Here is a 24,474-nt window from a genome sequence, read left to right as displayed (position 1 = left end):
TCGGTTTGGTTTAATAAGTAAAAGTAAAATACTTGCACCAAAACAACAAATATGGCATTCGAGTGATGTGCAGAACATGTGGTTTTTTATGCAACAGGGATTTAAATCACTACTGTGTTGAGAGTTAGCATTTTCACCACGCAGATACCAACAGAATATGGTCCGTAAGATCATTGCAGTTTATCTTTACATGACATATAGCATTTCTGTCAGTGGTGGAGTGAAATCAACGTCGTAGGTAATGACACAGATTTGACAGTTAATATGAGAGAAGTAAATCAGTAAAGGAGAGATTTTCAAAGACTCTCAATTGATAGAATTGTTTAATTTTTGCATATCAATGAAAACAATATCATTTACATTTTAGATTCACTATATATTTGTTTAATAATCCAAAACTTATGCAGCACATTAATATAACAAATTTTAATAGACTGTCAGTGTTTTCTTTTTTCTATCAAAGTTATAAAATGCCATTATGAATACATATGATGTTTACAAATGATGACATATAGTTATATAACTTGAATAAAATCAAATCAAATATGTTACTCATTAAAATTGTTAATTTTTGTGGTGTCATTAGATAAATTGGACCTAACATGAACCGAATCGAAAATAACCGAACCGTGCTGTTCTGAATTGAAACCGAACCGAGCTAACCCTGAATCGTCCCAGCCCTAGTCTTGGTGTTTGATTTCTGTACAGATGTAATGGTTATAAGCTCTTTAAAGTCATAATGAAGATTTAGACATGATATGCTTTTCTTGGATTTCTTGCTCATGATGGTCCACATTTTCAGTTTTGTCGAGGGATGCCCTTTGTCTAAACAAGAAGACATGCTGTTAGATGACAAAGTCACAAAGGTTGTACAGAGAAAACTTTTTTACAGAAAATCTGCTAAGATTGAAAAATATAATGCATCAGGGGAAATAACTCTTGTTACCTTTGTAGTTGTTGTCTGTGGAATCTGATAATTTGATATTCCCCAGTAAATTAAAATATCTCTGTTTTACAAACGGATAAACGGAGGGTAATTTGACTCTCAATTTCATGCATTTCTTGATACACAAAAGTCAGATAACACCTGCATTATTTGCAAGGTTGTACATAAAGTGATGTAACACTTGATAGGTCTTGGATATAACCATTGCATCAAGGTAGGTTACTCTTAATTTTCAATTCATTTCTGTTGCAGTCTGAGTTTGTGGTTTTACTAGGAAGGATACACAGGTACCACTCCTTGCTCTACCCAGTTCTCAAATGTCTCCACATCATGGTGTCCAAAATTCCTAAATACCCACTTGGGAAACAGGTAAGCTACTGTTAACAAACAGTTTGAGAGTGTTCTGCATGACAGAGATAGGAAGTGTTTGAATGATATTTAAAATGTCACCAAAAATCTGTCTGTCCACCCATCTGTTAGTCTGTCCGTCTGTATTTCTGTTATTTTAGAACTTTGCTATTATGTAAGAACTATGCAGGATAGAAATTTCATATTTGGTTAAGATGAAGCCTTCAAGGCTACATGTCAAAAAATTAACAAATTATCAAAATCTGTCAAAATTTATGTCCCTAACACAAAAATCAATTTTGAAAAGCAAAATTCCTAAACTTTCACATGAAATTAGTAATGTACTGTGAGTTTTAAGTCTGTAAGTAAGAAAATATATCCCACCCAATAACATAGGCTGACAACCATCCTTAGGACCTGCAAATACATGTACATTGATATTTTGATGTCTCCAGTCATGAAATGGGCTAATTTGAGTGTCATATTGCATTTTATGCTACAGATTTCATTTTTAAGGTCTTCTGTAACAACGGAAGACCTTCTACTGATTGTGCTGGTTAAGATTATTATACCCCCCGCAACAAGTTGTGGGGGGGGGGGGGATATACTGGAATCGGGTTGTCCGTCTGTCTGTAGATGCAATGGTTGCTTGGCTCTAAAGCATTATCCTTTCCACCTACCGTCACCATATCATATATATGGACTACCCATGGGATGAAGATATTCCCTATCGATTTTGGGGTCCAAAGGTCAAGCGCACTGGACATCGAAGTAGCAATATGGTTTCCGGGCTATAAAGCGTTATCCTTTCCACCTACAGTCACCATATCATACATATGGACTACCCATGGGTAGCTGCAATAATGTAGCCCTCTCTGATTTTTTTTTTTTTTTTTTTTTTTTAGGGAGAGGGCTACAACTCCTTAGGATCTCCGTAATGGTGCAAATGCGGGAGTGATTCACTCCCGCAACATTTGCGCTCATTCTAAACATTTCCTGACTTTCTTTACGTAAATAAAATGATATAATATGTTTCTTAGTCAATATATAAATTTACAACCTGCAACTTTAGATTTGTGAGGCTCTATTGTACCGTTTTCAACAATTTCGATAAATTCCAATTTCTCGATTCATATTTGTGCGCCATGTTTGATGTACTGAAGTTTCAACTTCCGGTTGTCAAGTCATTTGCATATGCCATATAAGGTAGTATTTACATCAATGGACAAGTATGGAGGCGAAAGCTATTTCGTCGGTATTGAAAAGGTTTGAATTGAATATCAAGTTAAAAACCGAACAGCAGAGTGTAAATTCTTTCTGCAGCAATATGATTTTCCTTTCTTTGTCGAAGTGGCTCGAGTAACTACATTTTCGCGCTGATTGTCAATGTTTAGGCTTTTCATTAGATCCACCTACGAGATCTCGCGATAACAAGCATGGCGGAGCAGACGAAGAATTTTGCATGCTGTACATTATATTTAATGAAAAACACCTTTATTAGACATGCCCGAACACAAAGTTGGTACTCCTTTTGGTGTAAACAACATTTGGGACTAATACACAGAGTTTATTGTCGGCTATTCATAAAATTATTTTGCACCATTACGGAGATCATATGGAATTGTAGCCCTATCCCGAAAACGTCAGAATAAAAAAAATTGGATAGGGCTACATTATTGCAGCTAACCCATGGGATGAAGATGTTCCCTATCGATTTTGGGGTCAAAAGGTCAAAGGTCACGTGCACTGGACATCGAAGTAGCAATATGGTTCGGTTTGTCATGCCATTTGTTTTTTACACTCAGAAAAGAGGTAGTTTATACCTATTACCAACACCCTTTGGGAGATTGGGGTAAGCGGGGGGTATTCTCAGTGAGCATTGCTCACAGCACCTCTTGTTCTTATTCTTTTTTCTTTCTTTTTCCTAGACGCTAACTTTGAAGCTTCATATCTCGCTCATTTCTGCATGGATTTTGCTCAAATTTTCAGGGTTTATAAACTTTACAGAAAATTTTTAAAATCATGTACTACATTTCAGAAATTCCCATCTGTTCATGAGTTATTTCCCTTTGAATGAAATTTTAGGGGCTTTGGTTTCCAGACAAAGGCTCCGAGACTGTATAAGCTTGAGCAGAAAATGCATTGAAAATGAAAAGTAGGAGCATTGTAGTTGTGCACATCGTTTTTTGTTTTTTGATTACAGCGTTCGAAGTGGTGGTTGACAGGGTTAAAAAATTACGACGCCTAAAGGAGCAAAAAATTACACATATTTTCCTTTGTATATTTTAAACTAAAAATATTTTGTTAAGGACATGCGGGACGATGTGGCCAAAAATAACTCGTCAATGAATATTTTTTCTTTTTTTCATGAAGCACCATCAGGATGTCCTGCACAATGTGTATAAATTTCATGGCCACTTTCTAGGTATACAAGGGAGATAATAAGCTTTGAATTACCCCCCTTTTCGAAAATTGTGAATTTTACAAGATTATTCCGATTTTCAATTCAAAAAAATGATTTGATGGAATTTTTATCTATATCTTTTACAATAATTTTTAGAATATATGTAAAATATAAAATATATAATAATAAAATGCTTAAACATAACCATATAATAAGAAATTGGGAAAATTTAAGGATTTGGGGTGGAAATTGGTACTCAAAAACAGGGTAGTCCAGATACTAAATGAAGCACTGCTCAAAAACTTGTCAATGAATTTTTTTGCAAACACTGCAATTAAAAGCTATTCATATATCCAACTTCCTGTAGAAATATGAAGGGGTGAAGCTAGTCTTGATTTTGAGGTAGGCGTCCTTGAAGTTATACATTGATATGTTCACTTGGGGTTAGGCTTGGCGAAATATTTGTTATTAATAACTTTCAAGCTTATATTCTTTTCATGAACAACTACTGTTAAAAGTAATGGAGGATGGGACAGTCTCAATTTATTTGCACTACAAAATTAAAAAAAAAAAAGCTCATTGTCAAAGACGGGGGAGGGGGGTGCAAGGGGGAGGGGGGCTAATTCTTCGTGCCTGTTTTGGAATACATTGTTAGAAACTATATTTGTTTTGAACCTATTGAAATATTTAGAATTTTCATAATTATGGAACAAAAATTGAGTTAATGGAAACAAATTAAAATTTAGGTTTTTTTAAAATATACATGTATATATTAAACATGGCTTTGAACAAAACGTCTAGTCTAGCTCAAAACAATACGTCTTCTTTCAAACCACGGGTTAGATCTAGTTAAGGTCAATATGAGCTACTACTTCCTTTACTAGATTAACAGCATTTCCGCGGCCATGGTAGCTAGTGTCGCTTGACTCGATCGTCTCCATGGTATTTTTCAAAGCATTTATGTATCGCACATGTTGTGACTTTGCACCTTTTTCTTTTTCACACGTCTGCTTCTCGCATACATTCCGACGTGTGTCATATTTTTTAAGTTAGTTACATTTCCATAGCAGTGTTTCGTAAAGTTAGTAAAAATAATTTGGAATATGAAATAGTTTCAGAGATAAAGCGTACTTATATTTACATGAAAATGCTTGCAAAAATTAAACATTCCTAGTATGGACGTTAATATTTGACCAAAAGTAACGATTGCCGTCACAAGGGGGGGGGGGGGTATTTTTCGCAAACAAGGATCGATTATAAAAGCACCTGAATAGTTTGTACGTCTCCCAAGCAAGATTCAGAGAAATGTGTGTCCAGATCTAGTTTCACACTACTATAGTAAATATCAACAAACGATCATCCTCTTACACTTGCACCGAGTCAATGTTTACAGACGGTTGACTTTCTTTTGGTAAATGCCTAGAGATGCAAATTGCATGTGCATGTAGGAGCGATTTCGGTGACTATAAATTGTAGGCTATAGTATCAAAATTATTGTGGCGCATACTATACATACATTTAATATATGCAATGTAAACATATGAAAAAGAGACTTGTAATCACTATGAAATAAAATGAAAATTATCATTTGACAAGAATTCAATCAACAGATTTACACAAAACACTTGACAGCGGTAGCAAATTACAACAAAATATGATGACATTTTCCCCGCGATACGTCGTGACGTACTTTTTTTATTATGACGTCGTATGGTGTGTCTGTACAGTATTGTGATTTTTCTCGGGAAGCTTAACTACGCTGCGTCCGGTTCTAAATTTATAATAAATTCGCAACCATCACGTGATCATCGTCCCGCATATCCTTAAGACGTGTAGAACAAAAGTTGTGGAAAATGTTAAGAGCGTTGTTTTGATATCCCTAAAAAGGGGCTGGCACCTTAAATTAGGAATCTGGGGATCTTCAAAGTTTTCGCTTTATAACTCAAAAACGGTAAATATTTCGATATGGCTTTTGCTGGAAAAGTTGTTCTTTAACATCTTATTGATCTGATAAACATTAATATTTTGCTCGAGTATTGTGTTATATATGAGTAAAAAGCTTGACCCGCAAACAGGTAACTGTATCATTAGGTAGGTGAAGGGGGAAAAATATGCGTATAACTTTTATAAACTTGCTTTAATTGATAAATCTGACTTCATGAAATGCTAATATTCTTTTAAAATAAGATTTTAACGTGATCTATGGTTCCTTTAAAAATCATCTATCGACAACTTTCTTCTTTTATTATTTAGTAGCTTTAATATAAACAATCGTTCCAAAGAAAAAAAGAGGGAAAGGTTATCTCTTCTACGTTTGTTATTAACACAACGATATATTTAATTGAAGAAACAAACCTTCAAGCATAGAATAACTCAGTCATTAACTACACTCATCTTAATTGAACAGTCAGGTAGGAATGCTTACAAACATAAGATTCCTTGCATTTGGTGATTCACATACCCATTACCATTCCTGATGCCAACTAGACAACAAGAGTATTATAGTTTATTATGTTTATTAAAGACTAATCAGAAGGGTACAACATATGTTCCGAACTGTGATGGACATTAGGGAATTGGCATTGAAACGGCCGCATTGTGGGATATACAATAAAAAACTGGGTCCAGAAGGAATAGCTGGTATAACGACTAATAAGTACCGGGCAAAACCAGTGGCCCTGCATTGGGCGCAGGTGCCAAGGTTCCCAAATTTAGGTACTAGACATTTGAGTCCGAGATGGTTGAGAGCACATCTGTATACCCGGTTTCCCGGTGATTGCTTCTGGTTAGTAGTACTTCTCTACCCAAGTACTCCAGTACTAAGTCTCCCCTCCTGTTATGAGAGGTGGAGAGGGCCCCAAGCCTGCAGGCTTTGTTATGACCCCAATCGAAAACTTTGCCTTACATGGCATACATTTGTAGACAACCTGTCTACCCAACATTTTTTACTTGATAACATGCCTACATGGCATACATTTGTAGACAACCTGTCTACCCAACATTGCGCCCACCACTATGCATAATGGCTGAGCAGGGAAACAACGAGCCAGATATGCCCACAACCCTCCCATCCATCCCTACGGACCCGCCACATACATCGATATGATGTTCCTCCATTACTCAGGGGATACCTTCCCCCAGGATAAGGGACAACAAACCCTTTGTTAGATGATTATAAAGATGTGTTGCAAAGCACAGCTACAGGAGTACCAACAAATTTGTAGTATTTATATATTGAATTATATATAGGAGATAGGAGAAACTCTCTTCGGCTGTACTGGGAACCCCTGCATTACTAGTCAGGTGCTCCAACCACTGAGCTATCCAGGCCGACATTCACGGTCCGTATAGCCCGAATTACTACATACCTCCCTCCTTAAACAGTCTTCCCCCTCGAAGACACATAACCCAGATTCTGATCCCTGACAGGACCTGCGACTGCAAGACCAGGGGTAGTCAACAGCACCAAATGTAGTAAATATATAAATGTATTAGTATATATAGGAGAGAGGAGAAACTCTTTGTCTGGACCGGGAATCGAACCAAGGACCCCCTGCACCACCAGACAGGAGCTCTAACCACTGAGCTATCCAGGTCGATATCCACGGACCGTATAGCCCTAATCACTACATTCCTCCTGCCTTAAACAGTCTTCGCCCTCAAAGACACATAACCCAGATTCGTCTGGCCCCTGACAGGACCTTCACCTGCAAGACCAGGGGTGGTCAACGGCACCAAATATAGTAGATATATATATGTAGATCTGCTAAGTTTCAGTGCTAATCTGCTCGTGTCTGGGACGGAAAAGGAAGTGCTATCTGCACATTAACTCGTACCATGATGGCTTTGGTTTTGATTAATTCGTTCGATTTTTAGATCGGCCAACATTGGAAAACAGTTCTTCCGTCAATTAAATGAGATTAATCTGGCATGAAGGAAAATTAATCCGTATTATATACACCGCGGAGTTTGTTTTTGTTTACAATTACGTAACCGCCTCGAGGAACCATCATGTGTGAACCAGGGCATGTACACAAAGTAAACATTGTGGTCCTAAATATAACACAGAATGTTATGTTTTTGATCATATTGGATTTTTCGAATAATTCAGTCTTTCCGGGGATGTATATACTTGTTTATACGTCCCTGGTCTTAGGTTTGATTTGTTTTAAATTCAAAACTCTAGAGCATTAAGTCAGGCATCAATTTTAAAATCTGCAATTTAATATACAGTTCATTTCTCAATCATGTCTAATTGAATGTGTGTTTAATATTGGAGATTCATCGCTGCTGGACTAGCGATCTGTGATTTCACACTACTTTAACTGAACACACATGCTTGTTTTGAAATCAATAGTTTATAATCATGATTAAACCAAATCTAAACATGCGTATAGAATATTCAGAAACCCATGGCAGACCAGTCTCATTTTAAATGATTTGTTGTTTTATTGTTTAAAAACAATGACTTTGATTAAACATTGATTCAGAACTCCTGGTCCAAATTATGTAACTTTGGCACGTGCTCCTGGCGTGTAATTCATACACGACTTCTGTGCGCACTGTGTACATATACACCTACATGTATTTACGCAGATAGATATTAAAATTTAATAAAATATTCAAGATTTGAGAGCAATTTATTTGATTTGTATGTATAAGTAATTCAAACTCGATGAATTATTCTCTTCAGTCTGAATATTATGCTATCATAATTTTGTTGTATGATAAAATATTGGTAACAGCTATAAACCTTTATTGTATGTCCTGAGCCATAAATTTCATAAATTTAAATAGTAATTATTTCTTCATTATTGGGACTGAAAAGTTAAATGTTGAAAGAATTTAATCCCACATACACGAGCGCCTCAAAAGACGGATTCGTGGAATGAGATCATACACGCATGTACTTGAGTAGTATAAATTTATTAACACCTTACGATAAAAATTTATAGTACACCTTTATAGCTTCATTTCGATGATATATATTAAATTCTCAAACTATTTCATAATTACATACGAGAAGTCAGAATTGCCAGCGTAACCAAACTACTTATATCGTTACAGTACTTCTCTTCCTGTCACACTTGATTATTTTCTTTCTAAAAAACGTAACTTGTATTCGTCTTTTGTAAAATCACTTGATAAGTATTTCAAATAATTTTTCCCGGGGTGATGTTACGTATAACTAGTGATGAAACGATTGTCGCCGATGATCGATTGTCGGTCGTTCAGAGACCTACGATGCTACTAATCGATTACAAAATAAAAGTCGCCGACATCGTTGACCAAACAAAATCCGGAAATCACTTCAACTTTGTTCAAATTTTATTTTCTGTATGTCAAACCCGATCAAAAATAAGCAAACAAAATGGCGGGAGATATGAAGGACGGTAACAACAATGACATTCAACAGTCAAATAAAGGAGCCTATCTCTGATATCTTTGATACATTGAGATTATAGATAAATTCCATCACTTGATATATTGGAATCCTGATTTACTTACCTGTGGACAAATGAAACAAAAAAGAATTCAAATGTTGTTTCCATACATTTAATGATTCTGTTACATCTAATTTGAGGGGAAAACACTTAAATGCCAATTCCGATTATAATCAATTATTAATCGATTACTTGTGTCCGATTATTGTTGATAATCGATTATGGTTTTTGGTCCGATTGCCCATCACTACATATAACATATCAAGAGGGAAAGAAGACGAAAGTTAGATCCCACACACACATACATATGTACTCATGTACGGTTCCTGTATCAAATGTCATTTAATTTTCTACGTTTTATTTACAATGTCAATCACAATTTCTCTTGTCTTAATTATCACAAACTGTGAAACACGAAATCCATGCATGCACGGTGCTACATGCATATGAGCACCTGTCAATCAACACCACTCGGTTTTGTGAACTTAGTCTGGTATCGCGGAATCATTTCCCACGTTATAGTAAAAAAGTATATTTAAACACTGTTGAGACACTGGAGTTCCTGTGAATTTACCGCACCGATGTATCTGCAGACTATTCAGGACCTGTTCTTATATTAAATAATGATATATCAGGTAACAGAGTATGTCTGAAAATTCTGTATTTGAAATTACCATCCATTACAGAGAATGTAAAGAGTTTTGGTTATTGATCTTGACAAATGACAGATCATACCTTCCTAGTCACAGCATGGGTGGAAGGTGGAAGGACAGGAAGTTCCGGTTCCTACCATCCAGTATTTTTGCCAACATATGCTTGACAGTATACTATACAGATCGTTAATTTACGGTCATGCCCTTTCAATCTACCTTATGTCTACCTCTTTTGTTCTTACCTATTGAGGATTTTCTGTTTGGTTTCCTGCCTCCAACTATATTGCTTTCTACGGACTTGAGCCGTGACTTTTATAATGATAGTACGCTGATAAAAATGTCTTTCAAGTAATGAAGAAACATTTAGATTTCATACTTACAACAGATTTTCATGTTAACTGAGGCTGCATTAGGACCTGACCCAAGGACATATGGTCAAGTTCAAGGTTTTTATGTCACACAGCTCCGACGGAAGACCTCTCGTTGCTTTGCTCTAGTTTAAAATATTATAATTAAAAGAGCTCGGTTATACAATCTGTTTCGTTTCGTTTTTATTTTGTTTCGCACTTTACAGGTACCCGCTAAAATTCAGTTACAATAATGGATATATTTCTGAAATCATTTCTGCATATCTTGGGGAGTAAACAGAATTTCGGGATGAACTTTGGTAGTAGTAATTTAGATTGTTTATGTGTAAATATTCTAGAATACAGAGTAGAAGTTTATATCATTTGGTTTATTGTTTTTTCTCTTCGGCAAACTTGGGTACCCTATATATTTAGAGTTCTGCAGTCATCTAGTTCAGATGACCAGGCCTTAAATTCTGTTGTTGATGACCAAGATAAAGGAAAGTCTACTGTGTTTATGATTCAGTTAGAACTTTTTTATGTTCAAAGTTTTTAATCTATAGTTCAGATGACAAGGCTATAAATTCGGTTGTTGATTAAGATAAAGGAAAGTCTACTGTGTTTATAATTCAGTTATAGATCTTTCACATTTAAAGTTTTTTTTCCCGACAAGTTCGGGATTTAAAAAAATTCCTTCCTCTTTTATTTTATTAGTCCCCTACTGACGAAGTCGAAGGGGACTTTAGGTTTGCGCTCTCTCCGTCTCTCTGTCCGTCAGTCCCACAAATCAGCTTTTCGGACTTTTTTTATTTGCTTGCAGATATTCATTTGATATTTGATACATTGCTTTGCCATAACAAGTTACAGATCAAAGTTCGAATTTCGTCTTGGTCCATTGATTTTTCACTAAGTTATGACCCTTGGACTTAGAAAAATCTGTCTGTTCACATTTTCGACTTCTTCTCCAGAACTACTGAGCCAATTTCAACCAAACATGGCAAAAAGCCTCCTTGGGTGACGGTGATTCCAGTTTGTTCAAATAAAGGGCAACACCCCTCTCCAAGAGGAGGTAATTGTGAGATAGTGAAATACACTGACAAATTTTTTAATTTTTCTCCCGAACCAGCAGGCCAATTTCAATCAAACACTTTGTACAAATCATCCTTGGGTAAAGAGAATTCAAGTTTGTTCAAATGAAGGGCCACACCTCCTTCAAAGGGGAGATAATCACAAAAATGCTAAATTAGGGTGGGGTCATTTAAAAATCTTCTCAAGAACAACAGGGTCAGGAAAGTTCAAATTTACATGGCAGCTTTCTGACATAGGGCAGATTAAAGTTTGTTAAAACAATGGACCTCGGGGGGGGGGGGGGGGGGGGGGGGGGGGGGTGGGTAGGATGAAGTCACAATAGGGGATCAAAGTTTTACATGCGAATATATCGAGAAATCTTTAAAAATCTTCATCTCAAGAATCACTGGGCCAGTTTACATGGCAGCTTCCTGACATAATTCAAAATCAAGTTTGTTAAAATCATGCCCCCCCCCCCTCCCTGGGGGTAGGGTGGGGCCACAATAGGTAATCTAAGTTTTACATGTGAATTATATACGAAAAAATCTTTAAAATCTTCTCATGAACCACTGGGCCAGAAAAGGTCACATGTACATGACAGGTTTCTGACATAATGCAGATTCAAATTTGTTAAATTCATGGTCACTGGGGATAGGATGGGGCCACAATAGGGGATCAAAGTTTTACATCCAAATATATAGGGAAAATCTTTAAAAATCTTCTTAAGAATATTAGTTTATGTTTAAACATTTGCAGTTTGTTCCAAAAGATAGAATTGAGACAAGCATGGAAACAAGTCAGGTTCTCTCATCACTAAGTTGGTACAAAGCAAGTTTTAATACCAATATTTTCAAATTACAGTCAAACCTGTATTAAGAGACCGTCCAACAGAGAATGGAAAAAAGGTCACATATGACAGGTGGTCTCTTAATACAGGTTGCCTATTTTCTTCAGTTAATGGATAAAATTTCGCAAATAATTTGTACAATTATGGAGAAAATGACTACATGTATTTGGAATTTATCATTAAGAATATCAATAGTTGTAAAATAAAATCATTAATACACTGTAGTTAAAAATCTAGAATACAATGTATTGTATCATAATTTATTATTCATCAAAAATTACATTTAATCTATTTAAGAGTAATAAACTTTGCATGCATTTCATATTACATATTTACACGAGATTTATAACTTATGTATAAACTGCATGTAAATTTTCTAAAACTTAAACACTTTGTTGTAAAGGGTATTTATGTATAGCCTACTTGTACAGTGTAACCAAAAAATGCAATGCTTGTGGTAAGAAAGCAAATGGTGAAGTGTTGCGTCTCCTTTTGTACAATAGGCCTACATGCTGGAAATATGTTATTCAATTTGAGAAACATTAAATAAATTTCAATATCCATTGTACATGCACAGCAAATCTTTTAAGCTTAGGACTAATGCAGGCAACTTTCTTGAATTTGGACATGTCAAATACTCGGGACATGTCGAAGTGAGCCGCTAGTTCCGGTCATTATTCTGGAAACCGAGAGTATCTCATGCAGGAAAACTGCAAATACTTCGTTTAAAATTTCAGTCCTAAGCATAATATTTACCTAATTTATATCACAATCGGACAAAATGATCACTCTGTTGAACATGATGGTATAACACATGATAGATTTTCATTTCCGATCTAGCCTACTCGGCTCTTCTTAAAGTTTGTCGAAATTCATACCTTCAAATACACCGGCCTTGATTCCCTGATTTTGTTAAATAAACAACAACTCGGGTTTTATCAATTAACCACACACGACACTGCATGTTGACAGCTTGGGTATAATAATTTCTTCAGAGGGCGGATTAAACAACATCACCGCCAAACTGCGTATTAAAACGAAAGTGTTTAGGGGCGATAATTCCCAGAATAGTCGTGTGTTTGAAAACGAAAGTGTTAGGGACGATAATTCCCAGAATAGTCGGCTCAACCGAAATCGAAAGTAGTAATCACGTTGTAATCGAAAAATGTACAGTCGTTAAATAGAGGTAAACTGCGTTTGAAAACGAAAGTGTTAGGGGTGATAATACCCAGAATAGTCCTACGTTTGATAACGAAAGTGTTAGGGGCGATAATTCCCAGAATAGTCGGCTCAACCGAAATAGAAAGTACACATTGTAATAGAAAAATGCACAGTTGTTAAATAGAGGTAAAATTTCGTGAAAATACACGAAAAGGTTGTAAAAATCATGGTCGTTGGTCGCGTCAGACAGGTGGTCGTTTAATACAGGTAAAATATATAGAGTAGCGTCTTGGGGGGAAAATTTTTATGGTCACATACGACAGTGGGTCGCTTAATACAGTGGGTCGCTATGGCAGTTTTGACTGTATACTAAATTTTGCGATCCTAATGTAATATGCATCACCTTATCTTGGCAAGTTGACCATAGTTTATATGTCATCACTATTTTAAGGAACAAAGGACCCAGATAATAATTGATTACTTTGTATTGATTGTTTTTATTTGTTCAGTTTTGCTAAAACACCAATTGGCATGCCAAATCTCATTAGATTGAAATTACATGTTTCAGTATACAATGTAAATGTTACAAACTTGAACAAGTGTTGCTTGTTTATAGACAAGGAAATTTATCCTTGTTGTGAAATTGACATCATTTGCTGTTTTATCCCAATGATTGTAATAATTTTGTGCTGATCGGTTATGCCTCTTCTGTAACATTTATTAGGTCACCTGAGTAAACTCAGGTGACCTATTGCAATTGGTTGTCATCCTTTGTCGTGCATCATGCTTTAACAATTGAACATTCCAATTCTTTTCAAATTTTGTATGAAGCATCTTTGGGACAAATGGAAAGAAATTGTAAATTTCAGGACTCCTGCACCCCTGGGGCCCTAGGGGCGGGGCAAAAACTGCCCTAAATTGACCAACTTTTAAAAGTCTTCTTTTCTACAACCACACATGTGTAAGAAAAACTAAATGCATAGTGATGTAGAGCAGGAAGGCCTCTACCAAAATTGTAAATTTCATGATCCATGGGGTAGAGGTTTTGACCCCAGGGCAGGGCCAAACTTAGTATATAGTGTTTATTTGTAAAACATTTAATTGATGTCTTCTTTATTGCTATTTTTAAATAAACTGAATTAAAACTAAATGGATGTTTAGAGGAGTAGCTTGTCCTTTACCAAAATTGTAAATTTCATGATCTTAGGGGGAAGGGTTTGGTTTCAGGGTAGTGTCAAAATTATAATAATGATTTGAAGGACTTCTTTAAGTTTGCTGATACTGTGTAAAATCTAAATGCATACTTAGGAATAGCAGTAAAGGATGTACAAAAAAAATGGTGAATTTCACAACCCAGAGTTTTGACTTTAGGATGGTTCCAAATTAGTTATATCTTTAGTTATGAAAAGCCTTTCATCAGTGTATGCTCTTTTGATGGCATGGGAGTTTCAAGAACACATTTTGAATTATACTGTTGCTGAACATTAGAATTTAGCTTAGATATTCAGAACAGGAATTTTTTTTCTAGATTTCATAGCCCTTGGGAGTAGTGATACTTTTTCACTAGTACTCAGGTGACCGGTAAGACCTGTGGGCCTCTTGTTTCTAGATTTCATATCCCTTGGGACTAGTGATACTTTTAACTAATACTCAGGTGACTGATGAGGCCTGTAGGCCTATTAATAATTTTAGTCACTCTTCAGAACTTCACACGTGTATTGTAAAGTTTATCTCTATCTCTCACTTCAAACTTGAAAGAGTTATTTCAAGGAATTTGAGAGGCTTTATATATAGAGTATCAACAGAGAGAAATAACACAACAGAGAGGATTAATTTTTATTTATAATACCGGGGTATAGAGCAGAAACATTGTTTGCTCCAGGATGTACATTATATTTTCCATAATTATTGTCCTGTATACAATATTGACTTGTAGATATAACTTTGATTGAACAGTATACATAACTATAATGCATCATAGATATGTATGTAAAGCCACCATGGGTTGGAAGCATAAAGTATTTCATAATAACTTGTTTTAATATTTCTTAGGTTTCTTTCTGATTCCAGCATCTATGTTTTGAAATTCATGTTCCTTTGCAAAATTGTTTACAAAATGTTTAACATAACTTTAACATAAAGTATTTTGATATAACTTTTGGAATTTGGATATAAAAATCTAATTCAGGTTTCACATGTATCGATGGAAAAATATTTAATAATTTATGTTTAATTTACCAAAATATGACCATGTATAGTGTGTCGTATTGAAAGTTTAGGATTTAAGGTGTAAAAATCCAAACCGACATTTGAGTTTCATGTGTACTAATGAAGTGATTAATAGGCATAGATGAAATAATCTAACAACTTATCTAATTCAAAGTAAGCAGCTTATAACACAAATATCTGAAGTTGACTGATGAAGTGTCATTGACAATAATTCATTAGATAAAGCCATATAAACTATTTAAATGTACAATACTATATTTATCCGAGTTCATGTATTCTCATTTGTGTGGCACTTTGTATTTTATGGTATGGATATTTGAGTGATTGTTGGTAGGAGTATAGAGCAGCCTGGAGGTTCCCCGAGATCTGTTGACAGAAACCCAGGATCTGCCATGATATGTCTCTTAGTATTTGAGGTACATACAGCCCCTGATCATGGTGAACTAGGACCTGTAGATCATTAAGAGCTGTTTGTGCTCTCATTGTGTCAATATGTCTGTAACACAAGAACTCCAGCATGTGTAACACAACTAGGGGTGGAATATACAGGTTAGATAAATGGTTCAGTGAGGAGAACAGCTGCTCTGTCATTAATTCATTGATATAAATGATACTGTTGTCTAATTTGATAGTCCAAGCCACAGCATGTCTTAACTTTGTAGACCAGGACCGTCCCCCTACAGCCTCGGCATACCTCTCTGTGTCTACTGTCCTGTTATACATCACATATGGCTGAGCTAAGTCGACCTTTGTCATCTCTATCACAGACAAAGCTTCTGTGTATCTGAGTGTCTTGTAATAATACATTGCAATATACAACCTGTCAGAAATATACCCAAACTTGGCTGTGAGTTTCAACATGTGACAGGACATTCTGTCAGCAATATACATCAGCTTGTTTTCAGTGGTGTTGCTGTACATGTTTTGTAATGTAAAAACAGCACTGTGAAGGATGGAGGATGTAAGTACCTGTAACATGACAATTTGATACTCTGTCAGGGGTGAGAATATCAACTGTTCTACTATGTTTAAGTACTTCATATTGAGGTAGAGGTCTGATGACGATATTGAATTTCTTACATACATCTCACTGAACATTTCTTTATCAAACTTGGTCTCAGACACCAGAGTGTGTTCATCAGTACAAATACCGAGTCTGGGGTTATAAAGCACGTTCATGATATAGGACCTGAGGGAGGGAATGTGTAACAGAGATGCTAAACCTTTTTCATAAAAACCAAACAGCCTAATGAATAATCTGTTTTGTGCTTCACCGTGGATATTACTGAGAAACATGTTGTTTTCTGGAATGAAAAAGTTAGGACAGGCTCCCTCATACACCCATTTAAGGATGAGTTTAAAGCAGTACCAGAAACATTTCAGGAGATTCTGTGGACACCAGTTAGGTATTGTGTTTTGTTGAATCATCCAGAAAACTGCTGTCTTCATGTGATAGGAACACAGTAATTTCTCATTATCACCTAATCCATTGTTAATGACTTCTTTTAAGAACAATTTCAGCAAACCGTAAGTTAAGAATTGACAGTGGTTCATTGAGTACACAAGTTTTTGTTCTGCCAGAGAAAATGAAATTCTCCATTCATTGCTTTCATGACTTCCTAATTTGTGTCCTATTGCTACAAAATGACATCCACTTCTGACTATGTCCCTAACAACCTGTGGCTGGGGCCATGTGTGACATCTGTCTATCCATGAGGAGGCAGACGGAGGCCAAAAGTCACAAGCAAAACAATGGGCATCATCATATTCTAGTGTCCCTATAACTCCACTGCTACATGGACCATGTACTGTAGAGTTAGGCACTACATCGGAACATGTGATCTCTCTGTATTTAGAACTAGATATATAACGTCCACCATTCATTGTGACTAATGCTGAGATAACTCTGTTACCTGCCCTTGGTGACAGTAGTTGAAGTAAAGTAAATCCGGGTGGACTTTCAGAAGAGACAGAGAGAATCAGGGATTGTCTGTGTATATTGTAAAACTGGGTCTGAGATAAGTCCCAGATCACTGGTTGGTTGTTATACCAATACATCGCATCCATATCAGATCCCTTCATTCTGAATCCTTCTCTCTCACTTCCACTCAACATCGACGTCTGCTGGTTACTTTTTCTTGCTTTATTTTTCACCATCTCCTCAATGTCCATCATATCTCTCCTCATTTCCACCTGTTGTGATGTCCCCACAGTACGACACAGTCCCACAAAAACGGACTCTGACATATGCTGTATACCTGTTTCACTGACAAAATAAATACAGTCACTTATAATGTAGAAACTTTCATGAGAAAATAAATTAAAAATAATGGTAGTTTTCATTTTAAAATGAATGTCATTAAATTCATAATTGGTTTGATACATTTTGTTACTTACATTTGGGGTGTAAAACTGGAGGAATCCATTGCTAGTTTATTACTCTGGGTATTTCCAGTTCTGGAAAGTCCCACTTCACCTACTTTCATTTTATTTTATTCTAGGTGACTTACCTGTGTCGATCAACTTACACATAACTTCCCAGTGGTGTGAGGAACATTTAATTGATAGAAACAACTATTTGATTATTATCTTTTTATGGAAGCATTGTTTTGTAGAGATTATGTATTTCATAAACCGTTTATGTGTCATTGTTTATAATATTTAGGTCACCTAAGTAAACTCAGGTGACCTATTAATATATCAAAATGGAATAGTTTTTAACTTCTTGATAATTATCACTACAATTCTTTTGAAATTTGGCCTGATTTTATCTTTGGGACCAGGGGGTGTAAACTGTAAATTTCATGACTCCTGAGGCTTTAGGGCTGGGGAAAAACTGACAAAAATTGATGAATTTAAAAAAAAATCTTCTCTTCAACAACACATATTACATATGACATATTACAGAAACACTTAGATAAATGGTATAGTGGTGTAGAGGAGGAAGACCTCTACCAAAATTGTAAATATCATGATCGCTGGGGTAGAGGTTTGGATGCCAGCGTGGAGCCAAACTTGATATCATATTAGAGTGTTTATGTGTAAAACATTTAAATTAGATTCTTCTTAATGCTAATTTGATATTAAAATGAAACTAAATAGATATTTAGATGGGGGAAGGAGTCCTTTCCCAAAACTGTAAATTCCATGATTCCAGGGATAAGGGATTTGACTCTAGGGTAGGTCCAATATTATTATAGTGATTTGTGTGACCATTGAGATGAGCGAAGACCCATAACATCTTACAACACGACTCTAAGGAATTCATTTAATGCAGGAAATATAACACGGTTTATGTAAAACAGTGCATTGTGATGTCGTTATTGCTGCGTTTGTTTTTAGCTCACCTGAGCTGAAAGCTCAAGTGAGCGTTTCTGATCACTTTGTCCGTCGTCTGTCTGTCTGTCTGTCCGTCTGTCTGTTAAACTTTTCACATTTTCAACTTCTTCTCCAGAACCACTGGGCCAATTTCAACCAAACATGGCCAAAAGCATCCTTAGGTGAAGGGCTTTCAAGTGTGTTCAAATGAAGGTCCATGTCCCTTTCAAAGGGGAGATAATCACAAAAATGCAAAAATAGGGTGGGGTCATTTAAAAATCTTCTCAAGAACAACTGGGGTAGAAGAGCTGAAAGCTTCCTGACATATTGCAGATTCAAGTTTGTTCAAATCATGGCCCCCGGGGGTAGGATGGGGCCACAAAGGGAGATCAAAATTTTGCACACAAATACATAGGGAAAAACTTTAAAAATCTTCTTCTCAAGAACCACCTATAAGCCAGAAAAGCTGAGATTTACATGAAAGCTTCCTGACATAATGCAGATTCAAGTTTATTCAAATCATGGGCCCCGAGGGTTGGATGGGGCCACAATAGGGGATCAAAGTTTTACATACAAATATATAGGAAAAATCTTTAAAAATCTTCTTCTCAAGATCCACTGAGCCAGAAAAGCTGATTTTTACATGAAAACTTTCTGACATAGTGCAGATTCAAATTTGTTCAAATCATGGACCCCGGGGATAAGATGGGGCCCCAAAGGGGGGAATCAAAGTTTTACACATATAGGAAAAATCTTTAAAAATCTTCTTCTCAAGAACCACTGAGTCATAAAAGCTGATTTTTACATGAAAACTTTCAGACATAGTGCAGATTCAAGTTTGTTCAAATCATGGCCCCCGGGGGTTGGATGGGGCCACAAGGAGGGATCAAAGTTTTACATACAAATATATAGGGAAAAACTTTAAAAATCTTCTTTTCAAGAACCACTAAGCCAGAAAAGCTGAGATTTACATGAAAGCTTCCTGACATAATGCAGATTCAAGTTTGTTCAAATCATGGGCTCCGGGGGTTGGATGGGGCCACAATAGGGGATCAAAGTTGTACATACAAATATATAGGAAAAATCTTCTTCTCAAGAACCACTGAGTCAGAAAAGCTGATTTTTACATGAAAACTTTCTGACAGTGCAGATTCAAGTTTGTTCAAATCGGCCCCTGGGGGTAGGATGGGGCCACAAGGGGGATCAAAGTTGTACATACAAATATATAGGAAAAATCTTTTTCTCAATACCTACTGAGTCAGAAAAGCTGATATTTACAAGAAAACTTTCTGACATAGTGCAGATTCAAGTTTGTTCAAATCATGGCCCCTGGGGGGTAGGATGGGGCCACAAGTGGGGGTGGGGGTCAAAGTTTTACATACAAATATAGGAAAAAGCTTTAAAAATCTTCTTCTCAAGAACCATTGGGCCAAAGAAGTTGACATTTACATGAAAGCTTTCTGACATAGTGTAGATTCAAGTTTGCAAAGGGTAGTTTGGGCCATAATAGGGATTAAGGTTTTACATGCAAATATATATGGAAAGTCTTCAGATATGGGCCAAGGTGACTCAGGTGAGCGATGTGGCCCATGGGCCTCTTGTTTCTTTCAAACCAAGCAATTATCCACAAAATGTACAAAGGTATGGGAAAGTTTGCCTAGAATTTAAAATCATTGGTAGTACTTTTCAAACTATTTATTTGCTTTTAGTATGGGATTATCAATTAAATATACTGCAGTGATTGCAACATTTTTCTGGAAACATTATGGGTAGTCCCCATCATTTTTCAGCTGATGAAGTGCAAATCATGTGACTCATACGTGTAATCACTGGAGCGAGCTCGTCATGTCGCTTTGCAAAGACTTCTTTAAATTTACTGATGTGGTATAAAAAGGAAAAGCATATTTAGGAAAAGCAGAGAAGGGTGTACCATAATTGTGAATATTGCAACCCTGGGGTCTTAACTCAAGTCATATTCTGTTAGTGTTACATATATAATGTGTATATTTAGTCATATTGTGTTAATGTTACATATATTATAATTATGTAAAGCCTTTCATCAGTATAGGCACTTTGGAAGGCATTTTAAGTTTTAAGAATAAACATATTTTGTTTTATACTGTTGCTGAATATTAAAATTGAGCTTAAGTATTCGGAAGAGGATTTTTTTTCTAGATTCTGTAGCCCGTGGGACTAGTGATACTTTTAACTAATACTCAGGTGATCAATAAGGCCCGTGGGACTAGTGATACTTTAAACTAATACTCAGGTGACCAATAAGGCCAGTAGGCCTCTTGTTTAAGTAGATCTTTCTAGGTTTTGATGTTTTGTACTTTAATGTTAATAAACACTCTCTCCTGTAACATTTACTTTTAAGTAGATCAAACAACATTTTGATGTCTAATAAATATTTTGTACTTTGTTAATAAACACTGTCACCTGTAACATTTAGACTTTTCCTTTTCCATATGAATACCTAGCCGAGTAGCTCAGTAGGTTAGAATACTGACTGCTCAACTGTAGGTCGCAGGTTTGAGTCCAGCAGGGGTTTTAAAGTTTTTTTTAGATTACCTTCTACTAAAACTGTATTTTTTGACAAAATAAACTAAATTTGAAAATTTCAACTTCAAAATATTGGTGTACATATCTTCCACATTTCATCTACATCCAATTTCTCTGGTGTAGCATACATCCTTAATCTGACATATTTTAAAAATGTAACTTTAATTTGAGAAAATTCATTCAGTCAAGCTGTCCATACTGTATCCAAAAAAAAAGAAAATGTTTGACCATGTGAAAATACAAATGGTGCAGTATTATCAACAAAACGATTTTGAAAAGTGGGTTGTTATGTTTAAATCAAAATAATTCTAAAAGGTGTTAATTTTCCTTTCTTAGTACCAAAAATGTCTACTGTTACAATTTCCTTCCCTCCTGTTAAATTTCCTTATTAAAGAAAAAAAAAACTTGATCTAGCTTCTATCCGGTAATTTTAATTCAAACAGTTATGTATTTAATAATTTACTTTTTAGGTTGTAGCCTGTTATCGTGCGATGTGCATTTTACAATTTAACATTTTTAACTTGATAACTACTATGAAGCATGTAAATTTCAGGACTCCTGCTCCCCTGGGGCCTTAGGGGCAAGGCAAAAAGTGCCCAAAATTGACCAATTTTCAAAAATTGTAAATTTCATGATCCCCAGGGTAGGGGTTTTGACCCCAGGGTGGGGCCAAAATGGTCAGTTATTAGATGTGTGAACAATAGAAATTTTAAGTTCTTGATAACTACCATTTCAATTCTTTTCAAATTTGGTATGAAACATCTTTGGGATAAGGGGGACACAAATTGTAAATTTCAGGACTCCTGCACCCCTTTGGCCTTAGGGACAGGGCAAAAACTGCCCAAAGTTGACAAATTTTCAAAAATCTTCTCTAGAACCACACATGTTTAAAAAAAACTAAATGCATAATATAGAGCCGGAAGGTCTCTACCAAAATTGTAAATTGCATGATCCCAGAGGGTAAGGGTTTGGTTTCAGAGTGGTGTCAAAATTATTATATTGATTTGAAGGACTTCTTTAAGTTTGCTGATACAGTATAAAATCTAAATGCATACTTAAGAATAGCAGTAAAGGATGTACAAAAAAAATGGTGAATTTCACAACCCAGGGTTTTGACTCTAGGATGGGTCCAGATTAGTCATAACTTTTAATGTTAATACATATGTTATATTATGTAAAGCCTAGCTCTCATCAGTGTACGCACTTTTGAGGGCAGTGAAGTTTTAAGAACACATCTTGTTGTATACTGTTGCTGAACATTAAAATTTAGCTTAGATATTCAGAACATGAAATTTTTTCCTAGATTTCATAGCCATTGGTAGTAGTGATACTTTTCACTAGTACTCAAGTGACCGATAAGGCCTGTGGACCTCTCGTTCCTTTATACATCTGTATTTTGTATAGAAAAGAAAATTGATTGATATTAAAATCATAGATGTATAAAAAGTAAGTGATTTGTCTGTCCTGTTCAGATGACTTTGAAATATTTCCAATTTGTTAGTACCCACAATAAAGAGTGGATTTTACTATGATGAATATAAGTTAATCATTTTGATAATATACATGACCTTGCTGCTTAGAAATTGTCACATTTTGTAATGTTCATAGGCATAAATTGTTGTCATTGATTATTGTGAAGTGTTTTTAAATTTATTTTTATAGAATACCTTTCCACCATCATGTCAATGCAGTTTGCAAAAGTTTCCATTATGATTTTTATTTTTATTGGCATTTTAAAATTTGTAACAGGAAGGACATATCATGATGAGTTTAAAAAATAAGATTTCAGAAACTTAAAAATCAATTGTTGGTTTTCAGAAGGCTAAAAGTCTGATTTTGATGACTCAAATATGAATCTATGATAATAGTATGGCACTGGTGTACTGTAGGTTCGTGAAGTGTACTCGAGAGTGCTGAAGTCGTTTGTCTGTGATACAGAGGATTATAAAGAATGTGTGGAGCTGCTCAGGTAAGACAAGAACAGACCGAGTCCAGGTTGTCTAGACGATGCCCATTGCAATACTGTAGAAGTCCATGTTGTCTAGGTTATATATTTATTTATTCACCAATCAAGGGCCCTCAGGGGGCATATACAAATTAACAATTAAACATTATAACTACATGATACAATTTACACATGTGTACCATATACACGTTAAGGGTTTCTACATTGACATAGGTATTGAATTCTCATCACAATACTGATTGGAAATGCACTGTACAATAAGTGTGCTATATGGGAAGTTAAGTAAAACAATATTATAAAATGTTGTCACAAACACAGTGGGTACCAAGGGATGGTGCCTGAGCCAAGTCTATCAGACTGGCAGTCTTAATGTACCCTAAGTGTTTAAGACAGCTTATTTATAGTATACACAAAAATAAATACATGATACCACAATATGTACACATGCATACCATATACAGATGTTATATATTCAAGACAGCTTACTTGAGTATTATGTACAATTAAATAGAACTACACAATACGATATACAGGCGATGCTATAGTATATAAATAATGCATGTAGTTGAGAGTAACATTTAAAATGTTCACCCCGAGAAAACCAGTGTCAACCGAGGTGTAGCCAAGGTTGACAATGGTTTATCGAGGGGTGAAAATTTCACTGTTACTCTTAACTACATGCAATATTTGTTTTATTATACTAAATGTTATGTAAACAGGAAAGAAAAAAAAATTACGTCTGTTGACATTTGATCAATCACTGTCATGCGACATTTTGTATATTGATGCGGGTATTCCCGTTTATTACAAACGCCCAAATGACGTCGTCTAACAATCTATGGCGAAGCATACGCGCATAAATTTGATGCATGTGATAATTTTTTATAATATCACCCGTTGTCAAGTACTGTTACCCGTTGCTAGATATTATCACCCTGAGGCGCGTGCTTTCTGTTCTCAGAGGGTAACAATATGTTTTTTCAAATGCTTCTCTACCGATCAGATTCGAGTATCTTACATGAAAGTGAAACGAATTTGGTATTATCTCTGTGTGATAAATGTATTCCTATATATTCCTTTAGTCGAGCTAAAGTTGTGAATCCGGAAGTGGATTGAAAGTTACCGATACATTGACCAATCAAATAGCTAGATTTTAACCAATCATAATGCTCAGTCACTAT

At 35.6% G+C, this 24,474-nt stretch overlaps 2 protein-coding genes across 2 annotated transcripts in view; one reads left to right on the top strand and one right to left on the bottom strand.

The window, feature by feature from the left end:
* Window positions 1-24,474, top strand: part of LOC125675482 (uncharacterized) — a 78,325-nt gene that overhangs the window by 40,912 nt on the left and 12,939 nt on the right. Inside the window, exons 21-23 of the mRNA XM_048913206.2 lie at window positions 803-866; window positions 1,199-1,315; window positions 23,217-23,296. Coding sequence (XP_048769163.2) covers window positions 803-866; window positions 1,199-1,315; window positions 23,217-23,296 — 261 coding nt within the window. The remainder of the gene's footprint in view (window positions 1-802; window positions 867-1,198; window positions 1,316-23,216; window positions 23,297-24,474) is intronic.
* LOC125675478 (uncharacterized) lies at window positions 15,046-17,937 on the bottom strand. The gene is made up of 2 exons (XM_048913202.2): window positions 17,845-17,937; window positions 15,046-17,713 (listed from the first exon to the last, which is right to left on the bottom strand). Exons 1-2 carry the CDS (start codon window positions 17,931-17,933, stop codon window positions 15,706-15,708), a joined length of 2,097 nt encoding a protein of 698 aa, XP_048769159.2. The 5' UTR covers window positions 17,934-17,937; the 3' UTR covers window positions 15,046-15,705.

This window comes from Ostrea edulis, chromosome 3 (genome assembly GCF_947568905.1).
Source record: "Ostrea edulis chromosome 3, xbOstEdul1.1, whole genome shotgun sequence".
In the NCBI taxonomy this organism is placed as follows: Eukaryota; Metazoa; Mollusca; class Bivalvia; order Ostreida; family Ostreidae; genus Ostrea; species Ostrea edulis.
The sequence above is the reverse complement of the archived record's forward strand: the minus strand, read 5'-3'. Positions and strand labels throughout refer to the sequence as shown.

Coding starts and splice junctions, on each gene's coding strand:
- LOC125675478 (XM_048913202.2), bottom strand. CDS start 17,933: ATGAAAGTAGGTGAAGTGGGACTTTCCAGAACTGGAAATACCCAGAGT. Junction 17,714..17,844: donor TCCAGTTTTACACCCCAAAT/GTAAGTAACAAA, acceptor TTATTTTGTCAG/TGAAACAGGTATACAGCATA.